At 44.7% G+C, this 24,853-nt stretch overlaps 1 protein-coding gene across 6 annotated transcripts in view; it reads left to right on the top strand.

The window, feature by feature from the left end:
* Positions 1-24,853, top strand: part of NTRK2 (neurotrophic receptor tyrosine kinase 2) — a 338,116-nt gene that overhangs the window by 118,587 nt on the left and 194,676 nt on the right. The window contains exon 15 of one of the 6 annotated variants that reach the window (XM_058695575.1): positions 13,102-18,217. The exons of the other annotated variants lie outside the window; for them this stretch is intronic. Coding sequence (XP_058551558.1) covers positions 13,102-13,139 — 38 coding nt within the window. The 3' untranslated portion in view covers positions 13,140-18,217. Of the gene's footprint in view, positions 1-13,101; positions 18,218-24,853 lie in introns of those variants that run through there. 6 annotated transcript variants of the gene reach the window in all.

The following is a 24,853-nucleotide window of genomic DNA, read 5'->3' as shown; positions in this document are numbered from 1 at the left end:
CTAGATGTATATGAAAGTAATAAAAGCATATTTCTTTAAACATATTTCATAATTTAGAGCTTTCATAAATTCATTCTGGCTTTTCTTTCTAGCATACAATAACCTATCTTCTATTGCGTGTCGATCATATCCTCGTAAGAATACTCAAACAGATATGAATATTCATTTTAAGGAAGTAGCTTAAGGTGTGAAAACATAAAGAAGATAGGTAAAAACTGCATCAGGCAGGTGGATGCATTAATCAGAGGTCAGCAAACTACAGCCCCAGTGTAACCTGCTTTCTGTTCTTATAAATAAAGTTTTATTGGAACACATCCAGTTCATTCTTTACATATTGTGTGACTGCTTTTGTGTTATAGTGGCAGAGTGAGTAGTTGTGATAGAGACCATATGGTCTGAAAAGTTGAAAATATTTAAAGTTTAGCTCTTCACAGGAAACATTTGCCAGCCCCTGTAGAATCCGTCATAGGTGATTCCATGCTAGCTGCAGGGACCGGGGTCCACTCCCCCCCCAACCCCCGCTCCCTTGTGGAAATCAAGTTAGTGTTCAGGTAAAACTAAAATAAAATGAAGTAAAATATGTGGATAATTTAGCAGATGTGAACTCACAGTTTCCAGATCAGAGCCATTAGGGTGTCTATTTTCCTACCAAAAACAACTGGTTCCATTTCTGTCTCTGGCTTCCGCCTGTCATGGGAGAGGTTCTCACCATGTTGATGTTCGTTCCAGCTCTGAGTCTGTAGCCCACACATTAACGGGGGCCTTGAGTTTCCCCTTTGCTGTCTCTGTGCCATTGAGTGAGCTACCCAGGCTCTCAGAAACTTCTCTTCCTTGTTTCTCAGTGAGAGGGGGAGACTAACTGGGGCATGGGCCAGAGTTAGGGTCTTCGAGTTTCCTTTCTTCACCAAAGTTGTCAGATTCAATGATGAGAAAGATCACCTCTTATCAGAACAAGAGGAATCTATTCACAGTCTCAGCTCTGAATTGTCTTTTCCATTTGGTGCATGCGTGGACCGGTGTGTCCAAACAAATTAGACCTGTACATTAAACATTTACAGCTCTTTTTGAACATAAAGCAGGAGCTATTTCAGAGCTCATGAGAGCTAAGAGCTGGCATCTGCAGATAATGGAAATAGCTGATGTTTATTGAACATGTGTCATGTGCTGGACCCTCTTCCAAACACTTTAGATGGAATAGCATATTTACTCTGAACAGAAGCCTCGAATACTGTCATAAGCTCCATTTCACAGATGAGGACACTGAGGCAGCTTGCCCAATATCACACAGTCATGGCACGTTCTAGCATCAGAGCCCACAGTGTTGACCGCTCTTCTGTTCCACCTCCCGGTGGGTATGACCATTCTCCAGCTACACTGCAATTTAAGGGGAAGAAAGGTACTAGAGAGATACGTTGTGGTTCCTAGAAATTATGGAGACCTTTGAAAATTAATACAAGACTTTTTTCATTACCCCAAACCTACTCTGTGCCATCAAGATCATCCCCAGAGGCTCTTTTGCTCAGCCTCTTCTCCTAAGTCAGATAAAAAAAAAAAAAATGTAGGACAACAGTTGAGAAAATACAGGTTGGAAACTGGGTCATTTTTGTGAAATCATCCCTCTCTGCCAGTACCAATTTTGAATTCTTTCTCAGAATTAAAAAACAAACAAGCAAACAAACCATGTGGAACAATCTGTGGCAGATGGTTGTTTCGGCTCTAGGTGAGTTTTGTCATTATACTCTGGGACAGAAAACTATTGCTTGGAAAATCATCTGTTATTTCAGTGAACTGCCAGCGAGGAACTATGGTAGCTGAGATGGCTTGGGGTGGTTTTTTTTTTCTTTTTTTTCCCTAGAGATTAGTACATACACATTCTCCATTGGAATCCTGTCGAATTTTCGCTGCCATGACACTGAGGATAAAAGAGAACTCTAGCAGTTCATTGGTGTGGGAGAGGTGAGATGGAATTAAGTTTGAAGCAGAAGTTAGCCCTCTTATCCAGGTTTGTCTTCCCCTGGAAAATACAGCAATAAACAGCTAAACCATGGTGTTCATTACCAGCACAAGTCCCTAATTAATTTATTTTATGTTAATTAAGTTTATAATTATATAGTAAAACATTTACTTTCTCCCTCAAGAAACTGAATCTTCTGAAGGGGCTTTGTGACTGTAATTTAGGTGCAATTAGCCAGTTAAATCTAGTTAGGGTTTGGTTCATTCGCCTGCTGCCAAAAGATGCTAGATAGGAGGAAATGGGCAATGTCTCGGAAGCAACTCTGGGTCCAGAGGATGTGTGACAGTAGGCTCGCCCCTGGGTTCTGGGCAGCTAGTGTGGGTGTCTAGGACAATCAAGATGTGGTTTCCTAATTATCATCCCTGTACATTCCTCAGTTGTGGAACTGTGGATTTCTATAGCTATGGATGGAGGTAAAACATTTCTTTGGAGCTCTGGAATTGGAACGGATGCTATGGAATGGTTCTCAGACATTTTCTGCCATGGTTGTGAAATCCCTGGCGCTGGCCAGCATTCTGACTCAGAGTGGTATCACCAGGCACGGCCGCCATTTTGGCCTTGAAAGACATCTTGCCTGCTGGGAAGGGAGTGATCCGGCACATGACTTCCTGTGGCTCTGACATTCGTGGTCCAGCATCCCCAGGGCTTCTCACTGAGAGGTGGCCACTATTCCAGGCATGCGAAGATGGAATTTTTGAGAAAAGTTGCCTTCTGTGAGATTTTACATCCCAGCTCCTAACAAAGAGTCTTATTTAGGCCTATCATTGAAAATACAGTTGAAGGTAATAATTTGCAGTGGTCACTGGAGCTTGTGTGCAGGATTAGAGCTCACTGCTCAGGCCTGTGAATAGAAATGTGGAAAGTATGAAGGCAGAGTTATTCTAGTGGGTAGTAGGAGAGCATCCCAGCAACACCCCAGTAGTTGTGGTAACAAGGGTTCATCTATTTGAAAGTCCCCTTGGTGTTTGAAGCATTTATTTCTTGGTGGATAACAGAAGTCCTTGCTTTGGAAAGGAAGCTGAAGAAGTTTCTGTTCTAAAGTGCCAAGCTGGATGACACTAAGCTGCATTCAGCTAAGCTGAATTTTTAAAAACTTTTATTTATTTGTGTTTTGAGGGAGAGAGAGCCAGCAAGTGTGAGCACATGGGTGGGGAGGGGCAGAGGGAAAGAGAGAGAGGAGCTTAAGCAGGCTCTGTGCTCAGTGCAGAGCCTGTGACATGGGGCTTGATCCTACGAGCCTGGGATCTTGACCTGAGCCGAAATTAAGAGTCTGACACTCAACCGACTGAGTCACCTGGTCACCTCACACGAGACAATTTTTAAAAGACATTTGGTGTCATGTCATCATGATGGGACATGGTTTATTTCTTTGTGATTGATTAATAAATGAAACATTTACTTAAGTCAAAAACACATGACTACTTAACCCCCTCCTACCTAAATGTTTTCATCTGTAAAATAGAAGCACTAAGCTCCTTTTCACTTCACAATAAGCAAATGATTGCCCCCTTCCCAAAAGAAGTATGTGAAATATGACTTATATATACTTGGAAAGGTATATGGAGACTAGATTTTTACAAATAGTCATATTTCTCTTCCTTAACATTATTTAAAAAAATTTTTAAGTTTATTTATTTTGACAAAGACAGAGACAGCACGGATGGGGGAAATGCAGCTAGCGAGAGAAAGAGAGAATCTCAAGCAGGCTCTGCACTGCCAGCATAGAGCCTGATGTGGGACTCGAACCCACGATGCCATGAGATCATGACCTGAGCCAAAACTGAGAGTCGGACGTTAGCTGACTGAGCCAGCCAGGCACCCCATCTTCCTTACATTATTTAATAATATTTTAAGAAATGGTGTATCTTCATTTATGGTTGGGACTTAGATTTAATGTTCTTTGCCCCCCAAACCAAAAGGAAACAAAAAGCAAACCACAGCAACACAGATGGTGGGGGCGGGGGGATTACTTGCAATCAATAAAGTACAACTTCGGTTGGGTTTGTAAAGGGAAAACATCATGTTCAAATCCAGAACATTTTGGATTAGAAGTCTTAACAGACTCCTGAACATATTTTTGGTAAGTAATACATGTTTGATAAAACATAGAATCACCTGTAATGAGAGGGGTCATTCCAACTGTATTTTTTTAAGTCAGTAGGCTAGTTTGGAAGTGCTAAGGCTTGGCACTTAGTCTAAATGTTAAGAGTCATAATTTGAGCAAGTACCCTGAGCTGAGGATCTGGTATATGGGCATGGACAGTATTAGGTTCTCCTATTCTATTCAGCACAATATGTTGGATTTATTTCATCTGTGTCTTAGCGTTGGGTAACTGCAATTCAGAGAGGTCCACTGACATGGCAAGGGTTGCACAGCTTGGGAGGGGCAGGAGCGGGATCCACACCCAGGTCTGTCTGGCTTCAGGCTGCTTCTTGATGATGAGCCAGCCAGTTCTCTTTCAGGCTCCGCTGTGGAAATGGATCTATTAGCACACAATTGCCAAAGAAGATAAACATGTGGGGGTCACCGTACTTATAAAAATCCTAGCTCCAGGGGTAGCGGGAAGTAAAGGTCTAGGATCTTGTCTATGTAAACGGTGGATGATAAATGGCTGTAAATATGAATAAAGAAAAAGCACCATTTTATAATCCAGGCATACCTGCTGTGCACGGGTCATTGTACTGTGTCCTTTCATCCATGTGACATTTAAAATTTTTTTCCTGCTTTCCCGTAAGGTGGTGCGTCTGTCCATCACGTGTTTGAACACCTCTCGCGTTTACGTAGATGGCGATTTCTGTTTTAAACTAAGAATGTGTGCAGGGTTACGGGGTAAATAGCCTTTCCCTTTTAATCACTTTGACTTAGCAGAGAACTTCCTGGAAGTTTTGGAAAGCATTTCTGAAAATAATGTCAGATGTTTGGGTACAGTAAATTTTCATTAAAAAGAAAAACAACCACCAGAATACATTGTTTTCCCAGTGTCTTAGTTCTGGTTGATTCTTGGCATGGTTGCTATAATTCTTAACCAAGCTGTTATATTTAGTATGCCATATATGCCTTGCATGCTTTATTTAAAAAAGAAAATAAACTGTGAAATCTGGTGTGTGTAAAAATGCACTCTTTTTAAAACCCAGAGTTCTCTCCGTGTGGAGATTGTACCCGAACCAAAGGATGCGGAAGGGACTTGGAGGAGAAAGAATCTTGCTCGTCTTCCAGGAAGGGGTGTTGCCAGGTAGAACCACTGAGGTTGGCTCATGGCCAGCTGCCGTAAGATGCTGCCGAGGTGTTTATAAGGATGGTGAGCTTGGGTGGCATGACAGCATGGACTTGTTCCAAAATGAGCTCTTTGAGTAAAGGAAAAGTGTCACTAGCAGCAGAGGCTTCTGGAACATGGGGTTAACTTACGTCAAGTCAGGAGCTCTGCTGGCTGCCTCAGTCTGAATGCGTCCAAGGCTGTGTCTTAAGGATTGACTTTGCACTTCTCCGGCTTCTTATTGAGAATACACTTTCCATTTTACCGAGGGCTTTCGAGATGGGTTACCTGCGGCTTACAAGAGGCGTGCAGAGCCACTGACCTTGGCACCAGATCCTGAGGGGTCCGCCTGATGAGGAAGCATTTTTGGACTGTGAATCCTGTTCTTGGTGGTGTAAATGGTCTGGTACTCTTTGAATATTTGTTTTTTAGTGTTTATTTATTTTGGAGACAGAGAGAGACTGAGCGCGAGTAGGGAAGGGGCAGAGAGAGAGGGAGACACAGAATCTGAAACAGGCTCCAGGCTCTGAGCTGTCAGCACAGAAGAGCCTGATGCGGGGCTCAAACCCCCGAACCGTGAGATCATGAACTGAGCCGAAGTCGGATGCTTAACCGACTGAGCCACCCAGGAGCCCCCTGGCTGGTACTCTTTCAGACTGATGAACGGTTCCGGGATATTCCCTTATGACCCTTGCTAGGGTGAGGGCTAACCTTTGGGGTTAGAGTTGGATACGCTTTTGCAGGGTCCAATCTGGGATTTTAAGTTGAGTTTCACAGAGAAGTGTCAAGTAACGTCCCAGGTAGTCTGGCCAAGGGCAGGATGACTCTTCTTTCCAACCCAAAACTCCCCCTTTTGGATAAGAGGCATGTGTTAGGTCTTGTTCTAGCAAGGTAACTTTGAGATGATGGAAGTCATTCTGCTAATGTTGCTTTGGGGAAAAGGCACCAGAGAAAAGGGGCATGTCTGGGTGAAGGACCTCCTTCCTGCCCCATGATGTGTTTGTCTGAGTTTGGGCACATCCACTTCTCTGGATAAAGGGCTGAGGCCAGATAGATATCTGTCAAGCTTCCTGTGTGTGGGAAGCAGATCTGTGACCTGGGAGCAGGACCCTGGGCAGTGGGAGGTAATGTCATTGCGTGGGGGCAGGGGACAGCGAGGAGGAAGTGATGTAGCAGCAACACAGGGGAGAGGAAACCATCGCGGGGCTGGGGAGTGACCCCATGAGCCAGACTCCTTGAAAAGCAAGAGCTGTGTTCTCAGAACGTGGACCTGGTGGCTTTACCTCGTCTGTGCCAGATCCTAGGATGGCAGCCTACCTTCAGAGAAGTCCATCACCAGACAGAACAAAGTCTTGCTCGTTTTCCTGCTCTGGGGCATCTTTGGGTAACTCATATTTATTGTAGTCAGTTCACAGAGATGATCAGTCCCACCTATCTTTGCTTTGCATTCTGGAATACTTGGTGGTTAGGGGAGGTTTCATTATCATGGGCCCTTAGCTCATTTAAATGGAGATGAGATTTACAAGCTACCTCTGTTCAAGCGAAGACAATTTGTTTGATCCTCTCTCTGCTTAATTGGAACCATTAGTGGATCTGACCTCCAGACTTTGCAACCATAGGCAGAGACGATGCACACAAAAGCCCCTGTCCCCCACTGCTGCTTTCTTCAAGCATCCTGACCGTGAGCCATCTTCAAAGTTTGTTTCTGAAGTAGTGCTTGGAGGGCCCAATGAAAAAAATGGTGCTCCAGGACAGATTTAATGTTTACTGACTCTCTTCCTTTGTGGATCAGCTCAAACTTGGACCTGGACTCCGAATCCTCTTCTGTGGCTTTAGGGTATCTCTTGCCACTCTCCAGTAATTACGGTCACCCCCTTACACGCTTGAGGTCTCCCACATGCGTTGACGACAACTACTTGAACTTTCTTGAACTCCTTCTCCTCTTTCTGCCCTTCTCCCCTGCATCCCCGGCTTTCTTCTTCGGCACCACCGTCATCATCATTGTCAGGCAGGCGATGGCCGACCCATGGCGTTTTGTTTCCTCTTGCTTGTTTTATGCCTAATTTACTTTTCTAGAAGTGTATACCTGGTCGGTGCGCCGTGGTTTAAAGCCACACTTCAGTTGAGCCAGGCAACTCCCACTGTGTATGTGTGATGTTGCAGGTTTGACGTTGTTATAGGTTAACTGAGTAATAGTTTTTATGCCGTTTGTCTTTTATTTGGGTGTGGCAGGTTCTAGTGCTCTGGCTTTTTGTGCACTAGGAAGAATCACTGGCTACAGTATTTTGGCAAAAACAAATCTAGACACAAGCCTCGAGTGGCAGCTGTGAGTGCATGGCCTTCTGGAATGAAATTTATAATGCCATCCCTATGTGTCCTGAATGTTTGAGTCACTGGCAAGGCTCTCTGGTCTCAGAATCGTGGAACAGTGTCTTTAAGAAGATGCCACTTCATGTAACAAAGAGCTACCCTATGGATTTTGCATTGTATACATATTGAAGTAAGCCAGAAGGCTAGACACGCCCCGCAGGAGAACAATAGATTGATTTGGGTGTCTCAGTATGGTTGTAGTGAAAGCCTTCATCTCAGTGCCCCTGAAACCACAAACTCCCATCTTTTTTTTTTTTTTCTACTCCACTTGTAGAATTTTTAAGAGACGCCACAGATGGAGCATGGCATCAGTGTGTGGATGTGCTCCCCATCCTGTGTGAAGTCCCTGACGTGGTAATAGTTGAACCCTTGGACACTTGTCATCCGGCCCTGCCGATCAGACCATGTCCTCCTTAGAATCATTAAATTTTAATTGTGCAATAGCTTTGGCTTTCCTTACACGTTCGAGCTTTGCCAAGAACTTTGTGTTTCCTGCTTCGGTTTTCAGCTAAATTATGTAAAGTCAAACCAGAACTTTAAAAAGCTTTGCTGACCATCCTCAGCCATTTAATTTTACTTGTTCTTCTTTAGCTAACAAATGACAACAGTTGTCTTTGTCCAACGCCCACAATGGTTTTGATCATCACAAGAATTTGAATAAACTAAGTCTGGCACCTTTTCCCCAGGAGCTTAAAATGCTTCAGGAGGTACTCACTGGGTGACCGCGTTTCTCACTGTAACCTTCAATATGCTTGTGAGCAAATATGTGATTTTATGCAGGAAGCTTTGAAGTGATTTGCTTAACCCAGTTACCAGTGAGAAACAGTAGTTCTTACCTTGTTTTGTACACTCTCCTCTCCTCCATTTTGGTTCTGCTACCGAGTACATCAAAGGTCTTCAGTAGAACTCGAAGTTTAGACATCACTATTCCGAATCCCAAAATTGTATTCAGCCCTTGGTATTGCGCAAGGCGTTGTTGGCACAGAAGGTGGATAGACATTCTCTCTTTGCCCTCGTGTGGCCTGCACTCTGGGATACAGGAAAGTAGACAGAAAAGGGGTACAAGTTTAAAAAGATACAAAAGAAGGCCATGTGAATGAATGGAATAGAATATCCTAGAGGTTAAGAAGCTGGTCAACTAAACACTCGCAGAAGTGGCTTGGACCTTGCATGGACCTTTAAGCCTGGTCAAGGCTTCAACAAGAAGAGCATGCTTGGTGGAACAGGATCTTAGGGCGAGAGGTGGCATGTGGACCAAATACATCCTTGGGAAGGGAAAGGGGTGTCCGAAGGATGATGAAGCAACTTCCGGAATGAGCATGGAGAAGAAAGCACCAAGACCTGGCTGACATGTTGGGAAATTTCCACTACAGGTGCAGAGGATGCCATTTTAAAAGAGAGACCAATGGCCCAGAGATTCTGAGTTTAGATTTTGACTGTTTGATTCTATTTTTGGGTGACCTTGGACACATCACATTGGCCATGAGAGTTGAGTGAGTCACCTAGAAAATAAAAAAAGGCAAATGGCAAGGGACAGTTGGTGCAACCACAAACAGATATTAAATGCTCCACAAATGTCAAATTAGGATGATCGGCATTTAAGCCCCAGTGCTGAAATGAAGCAGGATTGCACCCAGCCCAAGTCTACCTTTATGACAAAAAGCTGTTTGCACCCACTGTTTTCAAGGCACCCAGTGTTATGAGAACATAGGAGTTTATTCTTTGATTTTACCCAGTAGACATTTTCCAGAAGGCTCAGGAGGCATTTGCTTTGCTCTCCGATGAAGGGGGGTCGCTACCCTGGCACCCTGGCCACCATACGGTCTCCAAAGTGGCACCATGCCACGCGGATGCCCAAGTTGGCAGTTCCCTACTTGAATTTTCCAAATGAGATAAGATTTGCTTTTTTAGACAAACAGCTGCATCTTTCTTTCATTCCCTCTGCTTCCTTTCCACTCAGCAGTTTTCCTTTTTGCTCCAGATAAATTGCTGCTAATTTAAATGGGCTGCAGATCCTTGCCATTTTATGGCTGATTGCTTCTGAGTTATAGGAGGGAAATGTGTGCGCGTTTGAATGTAAATAAATCTAAATGGATCGGAAGCCAGTGGTAAAGAAAGCACAGTGCTTCGCTGACCTTCAGCTCCCCACCCCAGTCCATCCCTTTGAAGAGGTCAAAGAAATCAGCAAATAGCAGAGACTGACTTTTAGGGCACATCCGGGGTTTTTTCTCTGCTTTCAACTTTACACCACATTACTGACAGCACCTGCTTTATCCTTGTTCTTATTTAGATCAGCCAGTGCAAGCAGCGGCAGCAAAGTTTCTCTGAAGTTTTTTTGATAAAGGAGCTGTTCTCACGATAACTACCATGCACCATCGGAATGCTGCAAATCCTTCAGAATGTCACATTGTCAAAATATCTATATTTCAGGCTCAGAAGCTAGACAGCTCGTTTGGCTGCTAAACCCGCAAGATGTTCAGCCATTTGTTGTGGTCTAAAAACTTTCCCCCTCACTAAGAGAAAATAATTATCTATTGTTTTATATCATTTTGTGGCCCCTTTCTTAGGTTTCTTGGAACATGAGTGGGCAGAAGTCTTGAGATCCTGGTGGGTAAATTGGGGAGCTGATTGAATTTTACTATCAAGCCCTTAGAAATAGGAAGCACTGGATACATTTCCTTATAAAAGAGTCAAGTCTTTAAATCAAACTGGTTTTTCAATATATGGTGGCATATCTTTAGTGTATCAACAGTGTGTGAAGATCAAGTGTATCCGAGAGGAGGCGGACTTGCCTTCCTTGAGGTGGGGGTGGGGAAAGGTAGTAACAGTTTGAATATAGACCTGCACATGGCTTATCATTGCGACAGACTGGCTTTTCCTTACACAGAAGACACTGCCTGTGTTATTCTGGTGGCTTTATTCCCTTCATTGCATGGGTAAGTGTGGAGCTGAGGTATGGTTCTGTGAGAAGGACACATCATGAAAGGCAAAGCAGAAGGACATTGAGGAGGGACACATGACATCAGTTTAAATAGGGGCAGATGCACCTGCAGCCTGAATGAATGACAGTCCAAAAGAGCTTGCATCTAGCAAAGCACATTGTTTCCCAACTGTCATAAAGAGCTTGGCTGTGTCTGTGGGAAGGAACATGGCAAACAGAAGCAAAGGAACGGGCCCCTCGGTGGCTCAGTGGGTTGAGTGTCCAGTTTGGGCTCAGGTCATGATCTCGTGGTTCATGGTTCATGAGTTTGAGTCCCCCATCAGGCTTGTTGCTGTTAGCACAGAGCCGCTTCAGATCCTCTGTCCCCCTCTCTCTGCCCCTCCCCCGCTTGTGCTCTCCCCCCAAAAATAAATAAATATATATGTATATATATATATATATATATATATATATATATATATAAACAGAAGCAAAGGAAGAGTGGTGTGGGTCCTGCTGTAAACTCTTGGACATGGGTAAACTCTTAAGAGTTCCTATTCCATGAACCCATTGGAAATAATAATAATAATAATAATAACAGTTTAATCTATTCTGTTATTATTATTATTATTATTATTATTATTTGAAAGTAAAAGCTTTTCAAAACCGAATGTACAGAGAAAGTAGTATGTTGAATCAACAAACCTTTTGGTTTGGGGATTATGTCTTCTATTTGTATCACCAAGTTCCTTCTGTTTTTATTGGCAAACTTGGTATCCTAATATTAATCCTATTGTTTTAGCGGGAAGGAATTTGAGACCCACCCTCTTCGAAGGGGAAGGTGTTTGGTTAATTTGGTGCACTTGTCCTGTGTGCATTACGGTGCACTCTTAAACTAGTGTGGCTCATGTTTGCCTGGAGGCTGAACTTATGGAAGGAGACTAGAGTGCGAAATGAAGGCATCTTAATCAGCACTACCATGGGCTTCCTAAATTCTCAGTGCTTTGTGAGTGATTAAAACCATAAACAATGTTTGGCGTCTGCATTGAGAGCTTTTCCTGAGACTTGGAAGGGCAGGAGAGAGAAGCGCCATGGAAATTAAGCTCTGTAGACTCTTTTAGGGTTGTTGTAAATGATGATGCAGATTGGTGGCGGTAATTACAGCTCTGGAGGCAGATGACACCAGCATTTGGCAGATCAGACACCAGGGTGAGGAAGATCCAGAGTCTGGAGGGTTGGGTTTAGAAGTGCCTTCCAAAGCTGAACTTGAAAATGTCTTGGGGGTTTCTACAATACCATCATCCATTTTGCCACTTAAGGATCTGATGAAGATTCGTGCAGACTACACACAGAATTGTATGTAATGAATCTCCCCTGTTCTTGCTGGGTGTTCCTGGTCAAGTAGGAGGGATCTTGTCCTCTCTGCAGTGACACAATACAGTGGCTGCAGAATCAGAGCTTCTGGGTTGGAGTCTGTTTTCCATCACACACTTGTTGGGCCTCAAGCAAGCTGCTTTGCTCCCAGGGCCTCAGTTTTCTCATCAGTAAAGTGAAGGTGTTAATAGAACCTACCTCATAGGGTTATTATGAACTTAAATGGGCTAATGTGGACAAAGAGCTTAGAAGAACACCTGACACCAAGCGGATTAGCTGTTATTTATTGTGCAAGCTATTTACTCATTCTTTTTTCATCTGTGGGGCAATTAAGTATTTGAGGTCAAGCAACTCCATTTTCTTTATTTTTGTATCATCTTCTGTGGTGTCTATTATTTGGTCAGTGCTCAATAAATGTTTGCAAGATTAATTATGATATATATTTTATATATAATATATAATATATATACTATATGTCTTATATATACAACATATATATACACATGTAATATACCACATGTTGTATGCTGTATATCATATGCTATATAATAGATATTCCATCTATCTATGTCTGCGTGTCATGTATATGGTATGATCTATTGAATTTAGGCAATTAATTAATTATTTATATTAAGATTCCTGAAGAAGAATATAAACCTTTGTGTGGCCCAGTATTTCACACTAAAACTAGCCAGTTCTTTGATCTGGTGGCTGAGTAATTAAACAGATATTTTGGAAATAATTTGGAGAAATTAAATGGGGAAAGAAGATCAGGATTTGGGTAGATATTTGTTGTTGAGTTTTATTTTTTTCCCCTCTACATTAAAATTCTCCAGGGGTCATCTATATTGTACACAGATTTCTCCTCTTTAAATTAAGATGTTAACATCTTACACCGTTGTGGGTGGGAACTGTGTGCAGAAACCTTTTGCATATCTTTCCTGTGTTTTCTGTAAGTTTAAAACTAAGTGGCTTGATAATGAGATGCACACTTTCTCTCAATTTCTGTTCTGTTATCATATGTTACTTTATGTTTTAAAGCATATTCCATGTTGTGTCTTGATTTTGATTATTTATTATGTTCTTTTAAAAGTGATTATACTCGTATGTTAATTTTCATTGACTTTTGTTTTGAGCATGACTTATGTTTTATTTTGTGTTTCTTTTAGGTTTTGTTTTGTTTCATAAGATCCCACTGGATGGGTAGCTGAAATAAAGGAAAAGACAGAGAAGGGGGCGGTTGGTGCTTGTTGGTTGATGCTGCCTTGTAAGCTGGACTCTTGGGACGGGCATTGGCTTCTCCTGGGAGGTGCCGCGTAGCTGGGGTTTTCTGGTAGACATGCGTGGTGTTTGCAGGAGGTACCACACGAAGCCTGCAGATGTTGTGAGCTGTGTTTGGGGAGCACCATTGCAGAGGCAGCTCACAGGCAGCTAAGCAAACACTCAAGAAGACATCTTAAACTCATGCTCCTCTTTTGTTCTTACAATTGTTCAAATACAAAACTGAAATGGAATTCCATTGGATCATGCATCTCTTCGGAAAGGTGTGCTGGTTTGACCATACCAGAAATGTATTGATTTTTATTGTTTCTGTTGATTAAAGGTGAACTGCAAAGTTAAAAACAAAAAAATCTAAATTTAGGGACAGGTATAAGAACACACTAAACAGCCTAATCTCCATCTAACACGTAGGTTAGCATCGTTTTCTGTTGACGTTTAATGAGAACTGAATTCAGAAAGTTTCACTTTTCCGTCTACAGCGCAGTGACTAAAAGAGTTGAGGGCATCGCTGTGGGGACCTGGTGACCCCACTGAGAGGTTCTTCCCTTCACTGGCGATAAAACTCCAGAGTCATGCAATCAACGCTAATGATTTTTGTAAAGTTTATTAGCAGGCAGAAAAAAAAATAAAAAGCAGCTCTGCGGTAGGGGGCTATAGATTTAGGTTAGGCATAGTCAGTTTCAGGATAACTGAAAGAGTGAAATAGACACATATGGTGCGTATGTCCTTTTATTCGCCCCCTGCGATCCACCTGCTTTTTAGAAGTTTCCTAGTGAGAAGGCCGCAGTATCTCATGCTGTTCCCATGACAGAACTACAGCTTTTCTACTCTGAAAAGGTCTGCGGGCAGAATGGCTGGCCTGCTGGGAGCAGGAGACCATATTCTAAGAAGGATAGTCCCCTACTACATCCTACACTACTGCTGGTTTTCATGGGCAGGAAGGCTCTTCCTGACCCCAGCAGCACAGAGGTAATGAGAATGTGGTTTATCATGTCCAGCCTCGTTGCTGAGAGGGTAGTTTTGGAGATACAGAATCCTGCGCCCCAGCCTTAGTCCTAGCACAGACACCTGTGTCACTCATCTGGCCATTGCAGTGACCTTTGGTCCGTATCTGCCCGGTAGCATCCCTGTCCTGCGGCCAACTTTGGCTGCCCTTGCTCCATCTCACCTCACATTTTTCTTCTTAGGGGGACTCGGGAGCCAGGCCTGGACCATTTTGCTTAAAAATACAATCAGCTCTGACTGTTAAGGCATGCTCATAGATGCCATGGCTGGATTGGAAACTTATTGGCATTTGACAAAACAAAATCTTTTTTTGGAAATAGTTACTCAAGTTTTGCAGTTCAGCTTTAAGGATTTATAGATTTTTAACTAGTCCAACATGTTTGGAAACACTGTTTTGCATCCTGTGTAACCAAGGCGTTAATCTTAATAAACCAGGATCCATTTAGGCACCAAATGATATAAAAAGATGATCCATGGTGAATATTTTATACTGTTATCTTTTACATTAGCCACTAAATATGTTATTGCTTGATACAGACATTTCACAGAGTCCTATGGATTACAGCATTTAACCATGCCTGAAAGAGGGGCAGTTTCTTCAAAACATACACAGGCTGCTTGTGCTCAAAAGTTTTCTTTCCAAAGACACATCTGAGCGGGAGAGCAGCTGGCCCTTGGTGGGGGTAGGGGGACCTGAATAGTCTCTGAATTCCCATTTTCTTGCTCGCTGCTGAATGACAGTTCCTGTCACTACTTAGATTTTGATCTTTCCCAAAGTTGTTGATTTGCAAAAAGGCCAGCTAATTGCAGAAATCACGAACCCTGCAAGAAAAAGGAAATTCACACTGAGAGTCGAGCAGTACGCCAAGCATTCTTAAATATCGGCCATTCGGTGCAAGTTTTATTTATTTATTTTTTCACAAAACCTTTTCTATTTGATTCTGTGGAACCAGAAAAAGGCAATGAATTGTTTAAAGACTATTTTGTGCATTGCCCAGACTGAAAGGGAAAAAAGAAAAGAATATTTGTCCTCAAAAGCTAGAAGATTTCCAGGGTAGATTTTTGTTTTAAAATGTAGAGAAGTGGACAGATAAGGCAATTTAATATATCAAAGAGCAGTTGACATCTCCTAGGGAACGATGAAAACAGCAGGCTATTAGAAAATTGTTTCATATGGTTCTTGTGTTCCTGGTTTTCATTTTTCTTTAATCCCCGAAGACCACAGCCAGTGACATATCTTCTCATTTCTATACTCTAGACCAACCCTCTTTCATCCTTTGCTTTTTTATGTCTCCTACAAGAAATCTTTTTACAGCTTCCTAATGACACGTATCATGTATTTTTTCAGCATTAGAAAAGGACAAGAGGCATTTTTGTTGAAATCGAGTCTGTTGCCTCCTGCCCCCACAAGGACCTGGCGTTTCAGCGCCAGGCAGGTACCCTTCGTAAAGGACACGTGCTGGGTGAGCAGACACCCATCCCTGCAGAGAGGCAGCGGTCACCCAGCCTCAGCCGACTCCTGCTGACCGGGGAATGTGGCCCCAGGCTCCCCAGTCTTCTGATTCTTTAAGAGAAACTTGAAGTCTGTATTTTTTTTTTTTTATGTGAGTGTCCCTATTTTTAAAAAGTTGGCTCAGTTATTTTTAAAACATTATGTAGGCCAACAAAACAACTGTGGGCTGCCCGTTTGTTACTTTTGTCTTAAAGCGACATCATTGTTCTCTCACTGTTTCCTACTACCTTTCCTTTGCAAACGCATTTCCTGGCATCGCCACTGAGAGCTTTCCCATCATTGAGGTTAGCACCCCAGTGATCCCTGGCATGTCACTTACCTCTGGGGCTCTCCTACCACCTCCACCAGCTAGGGCCTTGGCTCTGTCACCCTGCCTGGGACTCTCTTACGGCACTGTTTTCCCTCCATCCCGATTGGCCCTGCCTCTGCGTGGCCAGAGACAACCTAGCAAGCCCTTCCTCCTGTTTTATCTGACATTGCCTACTGTCACCAGTGTCCATGTCGCCTGGCCCACTTGGGGGTAACTGGGTTCAGGTGGGAAAGTACACAGCCCCGTTCATGGGCCCTTAATGTACCGTGTGGCCATTGGTAAACGGAAAATAGGTGTGCCACCTCAAGAGGTATGGCTCAGGGCCCGTACTTTCAATGGGGTCCCCCGGGAGCCTGTAAGGCAGCTGGGACAGACTAAGAAACTACTCCCACTGGCATCCCCGATGACCCTGGTTTGAGGCCAAGGAAGGTGAATTTCCTCACAGGAAAAAATGAATCCCCACATACTTCGGAGACCATCGATTCTGGGGTTTTCACTCCTGGTCTTCCAGCCCAGACCCATTTCATTTTTGACTCATTGAGTGTCTTTCCAAAAGTAGGGGGCAGAGACGAGAAGGACACAGTCCCAGCTCCACCCCGAATCTCAGAGCACCTTGGGGGTTGGCCTGAAGGTCACACAGAGTGGTTAGGGCTCCAGGTTCTGCCTCCCGCAGAGCAGAGGCCATGGTTACCAGTCTGAGGAGCAAAGGACTCAAGGCCAACAGGCAGGAAGTCAGCTCAGGGCCCCGTGCGAGGGTGAGCGTGAGGGAGGTGCACCTGCTTTGTCTCTCCTTTGTCTGGTTTCGTGATCTGCTTAAAACCCCTGACTTCTCTGTCCCTCTAGCAATCCAAACTGACCCCATGACAGGAGGGCTTGGTTTTATTTGCTTTCTTGGTTGCTTCGCACACGCTTTTTATGTTCATTGCAAAATGGGAACAAACACGAACGGGGCCTGAAGTAACTTCTCTCGTGCCACCGCGGAGCGGGATGAGGCACTCTTGAACTGTTAGGCTTTCTGCCTAGAACTTCTCCCTGGTTTTTGCCCAGTCCCCTCACCCGGCAGTAGATGTTCATTTTGTCTTGCATTGTCCAGACCAGGTACAGAGGCGGGGCGGGGGGCGGGGGCACTGGAAAGACGGGACTCTGTGTCATGCAAGGCCTTCACTGTGTCAGGCCACGTGGGCTGTGCCCTTCCTGTCAGGCCAGGGTCAGTGAGGCCCCCTGGGCCCCTGCAGACTGGACTCCAAGGAAAGAAACTGGAACGGAGGCCACCGTTTCATTAAGTGTATCTGCTGTGCTCACACACCTACGGTGCCCACCAGCCACGTCAGATCTATTCAAGGGCCCCTGGGAGGGCTAAGGACTCTCCCAGACAGGGCAAGAATATCACTTTCTGTGGGGTGCTGCCAGACGGAATTAAGTGAACAGAACTCCCAACCCAGAGAGTGACACGAAAACAGTTGTCACAGAAGGCGGCTTTCCACTCCAGTTGGCCCATTTCCTCGTTTAGGTCGTCAGGGACAAGGGACCCTCCCGGCCATCTGATTCTGACAGGGAGATCACTCTGGGTTTAATTCAGGCTAATGCTGCAGTGGGGCCTTGGGATGGTCATTAGCGGACACCCAAGATGGGTTGCTACTGGCTGTGTCTGAATCCTTAGTTTTCACGGAAAAAAAAAATGCAGGAAAAGGAAAAGAAGGGAGATTTTCGCCCCCTTTATTTTAAGACAGTCTATTTATGAATGGAGCATAATCAAATATAAAAGAGCAAGATTCCATTCAGGATGTATAGGTATATCAAAGCGTCACATTGTATCCTTTAAATACCTTACAATTTCACTTGTTAATTATACCCCAATACCGTTAAAAAGAAAATAAAAGGGAAAAATAACAAAACATTCCAGAGAGAGAAAAATCCTCAGGTTTCATTCACTTCCTGTTCACATCCACTTGCTGTATTGCTGTAATCCATAGGCAGTCTGTGAATCATCAGCATGCCCCGTTTTTCCCCATAATGTTCCAGGTTTTAAAGTCATTTTTTTCACGTTTCCTGTAAATAGTGGATAATCATTTTTATTTTATTTTTAAGTGCTGTTTTAACAATGTGGATAGACCATAAATGTACTTGCTGAATTCATTCATTTTTTTTTAACAAGCCAATAAAGTTTTATAATTCATCTCCATGTGTCTTGCATTCTGTGTAGGGCCTTACATACCTCTCTCTTCCTCAAACACATACCATCACCCCGTGTGGCATTGGCAACGCTTAAGGCTAAAGGTGTCCGAAGAAAGAGTGTGAGAAACGTCACTCAGAGTTTTGGGGGAGTCCCAGACCCACTATATAGATCCTGGAATACATCTCCTGTCCCTCAAAAGGGACTTTTAAAATTCCCATCAATGTGAATTATACATTTACTGTGTACTGATTGTTGCATTGGATATGTTTTCATTGGCTAAGAGGCAATCCTCGAAAACAAACAAACAAAGTTCAAGGGAATGAAAGAAGGAAAAAAACAACCTACCTTCTGTGGGAAAGACCTTTGGTATTTTAAGAACTTGGAATGGCCCAGGTCCCAGCAAGGGGACACACTCAGTGCTCTGTCCCTCCATTCTCGGTGACTTTGTAGCCAGATGAATACGATGGCTTGTGCCTTCATGGAGGCAACAGAGAGGAAGCCAAGTGCACAGAGAGGTATAACGCCATCCAACCACAGCTGTGAGCGCAGTGGCCACAGCTCACAGTCCTCTTGCCTCCATCCCCCGGATCGTCTCTTTTTCACGTTTCCCTTTTAGGATAGGACCAAAAGGGAAGGTCTGTAGGACCCCCAGCTCGGATTCGTTTGAGTCTGCTTTCACCTCCTGGTGACCTTTAAAGGGTTTTGCTCTGCACTGAAGACTTCAGGACTGGAAAAACCGATCCAGTGTGACTTGATGTCTCATCAACCCAAGTACACTGACCTCTTCTGAGAGCCTGGTTAGTGCTGGTGACGTGTACTTTTTCTAAACACCCTTCTAAACAGGTCTCATTGGGGATTTGGAGGTTGTGTAATAATTTGAGGCAGTAGGCAATGAACCCAGGCTGTGCAGATTTGAATCCCAGTTACACTCACAAGCTACCTGACCTTGGGAAAGATATTTCATGGCTCTGTTCTTCACGGGCTGATAAAACTTTTTTTAAGTTTATTTTTTTATTTTGAGAGAGTCAGAGAGAGTATGAGCGGGGGAGAGGGGCAGAGACAGAGGGAGAGAGAGAATTCCAAGCAGACTCCATGGTGTCAGCCCAGAGCCCTAGGTGGGGCTCGAGTTCATGAGCTGTGAGATCTTGACCTGAGCTGAAATCAAGAGTCGGACACTTAACCGACTGCGCCACCCAGGCGCCTGGAGATGATAATGTTAATAGCCCCCACCCACCGGGCTCTGATGTGGGCGGCACTTGGTGTCACTAACAAAAATATTTTGATGGACTTGGGTGTTCAGTTATGCTCAGTATCCCTCTGTACGTGCCCCGAATCCCAACTCATCTGTATGTGTTGGCCATATGGCGATTGTGTGGGCACAAATAATGGAGTCCAGTGGAAGGGAACTTCACTCACTGGGTCATTCTGGATGTGGTCTGGGCTGTGAATCTGTCTCCAGAGTCACAGTGATTCTTCTCCTAGAGCCTTCACTCTGCCCAGGCAGTTCTTGCACATGTGTTTTTTCCAGATTTTATTTTGATAAAATAAGAGAGTACAATTTGTTTGGACCTATATTATGATAGTTCGGTGAGTTGGAGTGACACTCTATTGTCTGAGGATTCTGGAAGAAAAAACGTTGAAGATCATACCCCAATATGGTCTGCCTCTTACTTTGTTAATTCAGAATTTTGGATCATTTGAACGGGGTCTACGTTAACGTTAACTTTCAATTATCCATTTGAAAATCTTTGGAAATGAAGTGGCACCCTCGGGGCCCTGCAAGTGCCCAGCGGTCACTCCTACCGGAGCTAGAGGTTGAGTAGAGATTATTATCATGGAAAAGCAGAATTGTAAGGTTAACCCATGACATCGTGAAGGCACCTGCCATGCCAGTAAGCCTCCTGCTATTTAAATGTGCAACTAACAAAGCCTGTGCAAATCTCGCCTTAGAACTGTGTGGCACAATAGGGAGTTGCACACGTTTTCTAAATATTACTTTATGAAACAGAGAAGTTGCATCAAGCAGGGGTTCCTTGCTGATCAGCCAGTGCAAGCCCAGCGCATGTTTGTTTCATCCATTGTAACCGAGGACGGATTTATTGGTTTTGACTGTTCCGAGATGCATTTTCTCGTGGCTCTCGCACCGGAGTGCTCACGGCTCATTTGGAGCAGTCCTGACTCTGCGACGAGTAACAGCGAGGGAATCCACCTCAGTGGGGGTGGAGGTGGGGGTGAGGCAGGGGAGCTGGTCTGAGGATGCAGCATCCTGCCACCTCCAGGTAGAGCATCCAGACATTGGAACACGTGGCAGAAGAGGCCCGAGCGGCTTCTAGCCTCTGAAACACAGCAAGGCAGAACAGCGTCTAAGTAGGTCAGTCTTGTGGATGTTCCGGTCCCCAAATATCTCATCTGGCAGCCAGTGACTGAAAGACACTGCTAAGGGCATGCGCTAATTTCCCGGTCATTTGGTCAAGCCCCCTGTCACACGGCACAAGACCCCCGGGGGCCTGTGTGTACTGAATTAAAATCTCTGTGCAATCATAAACTGATGAACAGTAAGTCCTCCCCCCTCCCCAGCCACTTCTTTTAAAATATTGATTGTGTTTCCCAGGAGGAAAGGAAAGACCTCTTGTGTGCTTGACACCTTTTCATTTCTTTTTAATAATTCTCATCGTACGGTGTTTAGTCGCGCTAAATTGCTAAATAAAAATGTAGGCCGTGGCTGCTTGGTTTAAAGATTAGCATCAGGCTTCAGGTAAGTTCATGCCATTTCACTAAAGACATTTGAGCTGGGGTGAGAAGTAGAGTCACCAGCACTGCTTTGCCTTTGGGGGGTGCTCTCAGGTTTTTTTCTCTTTTTTTAAATTTTAAAATATTTATTTATTTATTTGGAGAGAAAGAACACAAGCAGGGAGGGGCAGAGAGAGAGGGAGAGAGGATCTCAAGCAGGCTCTGTGCTGTCAGTGCAGAGCCCGACTCTGGGCTCGATCTCGAGAACCAAGAGATCATGACCTGAACTGAAGTCAAGAGTCAGATGCTTAACTGACTTGAGCCATGCAGGAGCCCTGAGTTTTTACATGAACTAAGGCGTGGACTACTGGGATGCTTCAGTCTTTACAAAGATTACTCCCTTGAAGGATTTTCTCTCTGTTTACTTAGGCTCCTGGATTAGGGGGGGGGGGGGGGAGTGGCCTGTCCCTCACCCTCCTTCGGTAAACACTGAAATTGCATGCCATGTTCTACTCCCTGGGGTGGTGGTGTGCCGGCTCCCCTAAGCGTTTGACCAGCGGGGTGACTAGCAGGTGTCGGGTGGAGGGGAGGGGCAGGGGTGTATCTTCCCTGTTCCACACGGCGAGGTCCGTCCCTACCAGGGCTCATCCCTGCGCATCTGCAGTCCTGCTGGACAGGCTCCATCTTTTCTCCATCTGCTCCCCTCTGTCCTTGTGGAGGGGAAAGCCTTCCCACTGTGGTCCATCTCCAGGGTCTTACTGTCTCTTGTCTGTCCCTTTAACTTGCCCACACTTCTCGACATTGTGCCCACATCTCTTCATTTAAACCACTTGCACTGAGTTCTTTTTCCTTGACATGACCCCAACTGAAACGTAGACTAAATTCTTCATTATCTTGCTTCATCTTACATCGGGTCTATTCCAAATCTGGTATATATTTATTGCATCAGTTGTAGGTCAGACCATGAGCCTAGCACGGGAGGATCTACCACAATAAGCAGAACAGATGCCATCTTTGGCCTCACGGGCTGTGGTGTGATGGTAACATCTATAATACTGATGCTGTGATTGCATGAGTAGGGGAGGGGCAGAGAGAGGGAGAGAGAGTCCCAATCAGGCTCCTCACTGTTAGCCTAGAGCCGGATGTGGGGCTCCCACTCGTGAAATATTCGATCATGACCTGAGCTGAAATCGGGAGTCGAATGCTCAACTGACTAAGCCACTTAGGTGCCCCCTTTCCCTTTTGTGTTAAAAATAATTACTCTCTACTTTTTCTGTAGTGCCCTTTCCACACAAGCCAAATACATGCAGAAACATGCTTTGACCTCTCTTTGTTTTTCACACATTAAAAATGTAGAATCAGTTGGGTGAAGTATTTGCATAGTAAAGACATTGTGTGTGTGTGTGTGTGCGCGCGTGTGTGTGTGTGTGTGTGTGTGAGAGAGAGAGAGAGAGAGAGAAAGGTACCAGCAAGGAAAGACACAATAATTCTCTGTCTTTCACACACACACACACACACACACACACACACAGAATATTGCATACTTTAAGCCCTGTTTGATTAAATAGGAATTTAATCCCAGTACATACACCATCTGTACCATTATACCATTATTGCCTTCCCAATGCGCACCGTGCTGTAATGTTCCCAACCAGCTCCTTTTAAAAACTTTCCATATTGTATTTTTTGCTTTTTGTTTTTACTTCTTTATAAATAGCAAGAAGTTTCGCGGAGAAGAAATGATTACAAATCCCAAAAGGTTGGTGTTCCGTTCTGAGCTCCAAGATGTAAGGATTGAGTGGATTTCAAACTTGGCAAAATTTCTGACTTGGCAAATGCTTCCATCCTTATTTATGACAGCTTGGAAACTTCCATTTTCCAGGGCTTATAAACGATGCTGCTGATTTTGTCTCTCTTTTCTATTTTGCTGTGAATTATGAAATACCCAGCCTGAAGGTTTCCTTTTAACATTAACCCTCTTAGCAGAGTAAGAGTGCCGGTGTGTGTGTGTGTGTGTGTGTGTGTGTGTGTGTGTGTGGCTGTGTTCTTTTCTTGGTTGTAAGGCACGTTTTACGTATCTCATACAGGCAGTATACTTCCCTTTCCCTGCTTTTCCACCAAATGACAATTGGAGATGTTGGGGTTTGAGGTATTGAGAATGAGAGTCTTGTGGTCTCCACTATGGCCACAAAGGGCTTCCTGGCCAGCAGTGTTCTAAGGGACTGCACATCTGATCCCCAAATAGTTTAACAGATGGCATTCTGGAGCAGGACAGGTAACACAGAACATCTCTGAGAGTTTTTCCTGGAGGTGGGAGCAGGTGGTGGTTCAGGGGACCTCCCTGCCCATTTCCTTTGTGGAAAGTTGTCAAAATGGAATAAGTGAAAAAAACTTGTCTCCTCCTTCTTCTCCTCCCCGCCCTTCCTCTTCCTGCTTTTTCTTTTCCTCTTTCTCTTAACTCCTAATCCAGTTCCTTAAAGCCTGCTCATTTTCAGTTCTCATTGTAAGTACTTGCCTCTTCAGATTCATGTAACCACACAGAAGTTGAGAGCCTCTATCATTGGGTAGAGTTGACAGATTTTGCCGAATATAGGCAGGAGGAATTTTCAAATGCGGAACGTGTCCTCTGAGAGGCAGATGCCAAGATGGGATTGAAGCTGCCAGGATTCTAATCAGGAGAAACTCTTGTGTGAGAGAAGATGGGGAAGGAGCTGGGGAAGGCTGTGGGGGCAGTGGGCCGCAGGGCGAGCACACCTTGTGTGAGCGAGGGAAGGAGGTTAGGTCCAGTGCCCTAGGCTCCTTTCGCCCTGCGGAAGTGTGGGCAGGGCTGCCAGGGAGTCGTGGAGCCAAGTTAGTCATCAGAGGAACTCCTTCGCTCCCAGGTTGGGTCTTCCTCAGTATGCGGTCCGACACCCAGTCATCGGTACTGGATCAGCCCATGGGGAGCGTGGACCGTGTGCAAGTGAGGGAATGGGTTTCAGAGCACCTCTGGGCCTCAGGGTATAGTGCGGCCGTTGGTCAACTATGCTCTTGGACAAGAGGTGCTGCCTCATCTGACCTCCACTTAACCGATGCACTTGCTAGGCACTACTCCCCATCTCCCTATAAATGACAGTGACCTAGACGCTCACCTGGATGGTTGAGTTCCAGTGCTCAAGGGAACCCCTGCTTCCCTAAAGCCACTTACTAGCAGTTATCTTGGTTTAAAAGGCTTCGACTATGATCATCCTGTAAAACAAAGCAAAACAAACAAAAAAAGAAGTACACAGACCGGGCAGGTCAACATTTTGAACTGTTTAAAATGCCACTTTTGAGCTGTAGCCGTCCCTTTATTTATGGCAAAACTCGAAACGGCATCTGAAACCAAGATCTGTTTTTGTTTTTCTTGCCTGCATGCTCAAACCACAAGTGGTTTCATTTCCTTTCCTTTTGTGTCCGCCCTCGAATTTCCTGTCATGGCAGCTCTCCTTCCCGGTTCGCCTTCTTTCAGGAGAGCGTTCATGGCAGCGTACGTCCACACCTCGCCAGGTCAGAGGAAAGCGCTCACGGTGGATGGGAGCCATGCATCTGCTTATCGGTTCTTCACCACCCCTGCTCTCCCACGGTTCAGTTGCTTTCAAGAAAAATGATGTCTTGTTCAGGTTGAACAGGCTTTGCTGAGTACTTTCGGGGTGCTCGACCACGGTTTGGCCGCTCCAGTGGCTACAGAGACCTAGATAGGTCATGTAGGAGTAGGCGGGTAGGTGGCCTGGTGGGGACTGACTCGTGCGCTGGTAGAGCACCCACCCCCCCACCCCCGCCCCAGTCGCCCCATCTCTTTGCTGTGTCAGACCACAGGCTCAGAGCCACCAAATCCGATTTTCCAAAACCAGGGGAGATCTGGGTTTTTCTGTGACATTTCCCAGT

Source organism: Neofelis nebulosa, chromosome 12, assembly GCF_028018385.1.
Source record: "Neofelis nebulosa isolate mNeoNeb1 chromosome 12, mNeoNeb1.pri, whole genome shotgun sequence".
NCBI classification, from domain to species: domain Eukaryota; kingdom Metazoa; phylum Chordata; class Mammalia; order Carnivora; family Felidae; genus Neofelis; species Neofelis nebulosa.
The sequence above is the reverse complement of the archived record's forward strand: the minus strand, read 5'-3'. Positions and strand labels throughout refer to the sequence as shown.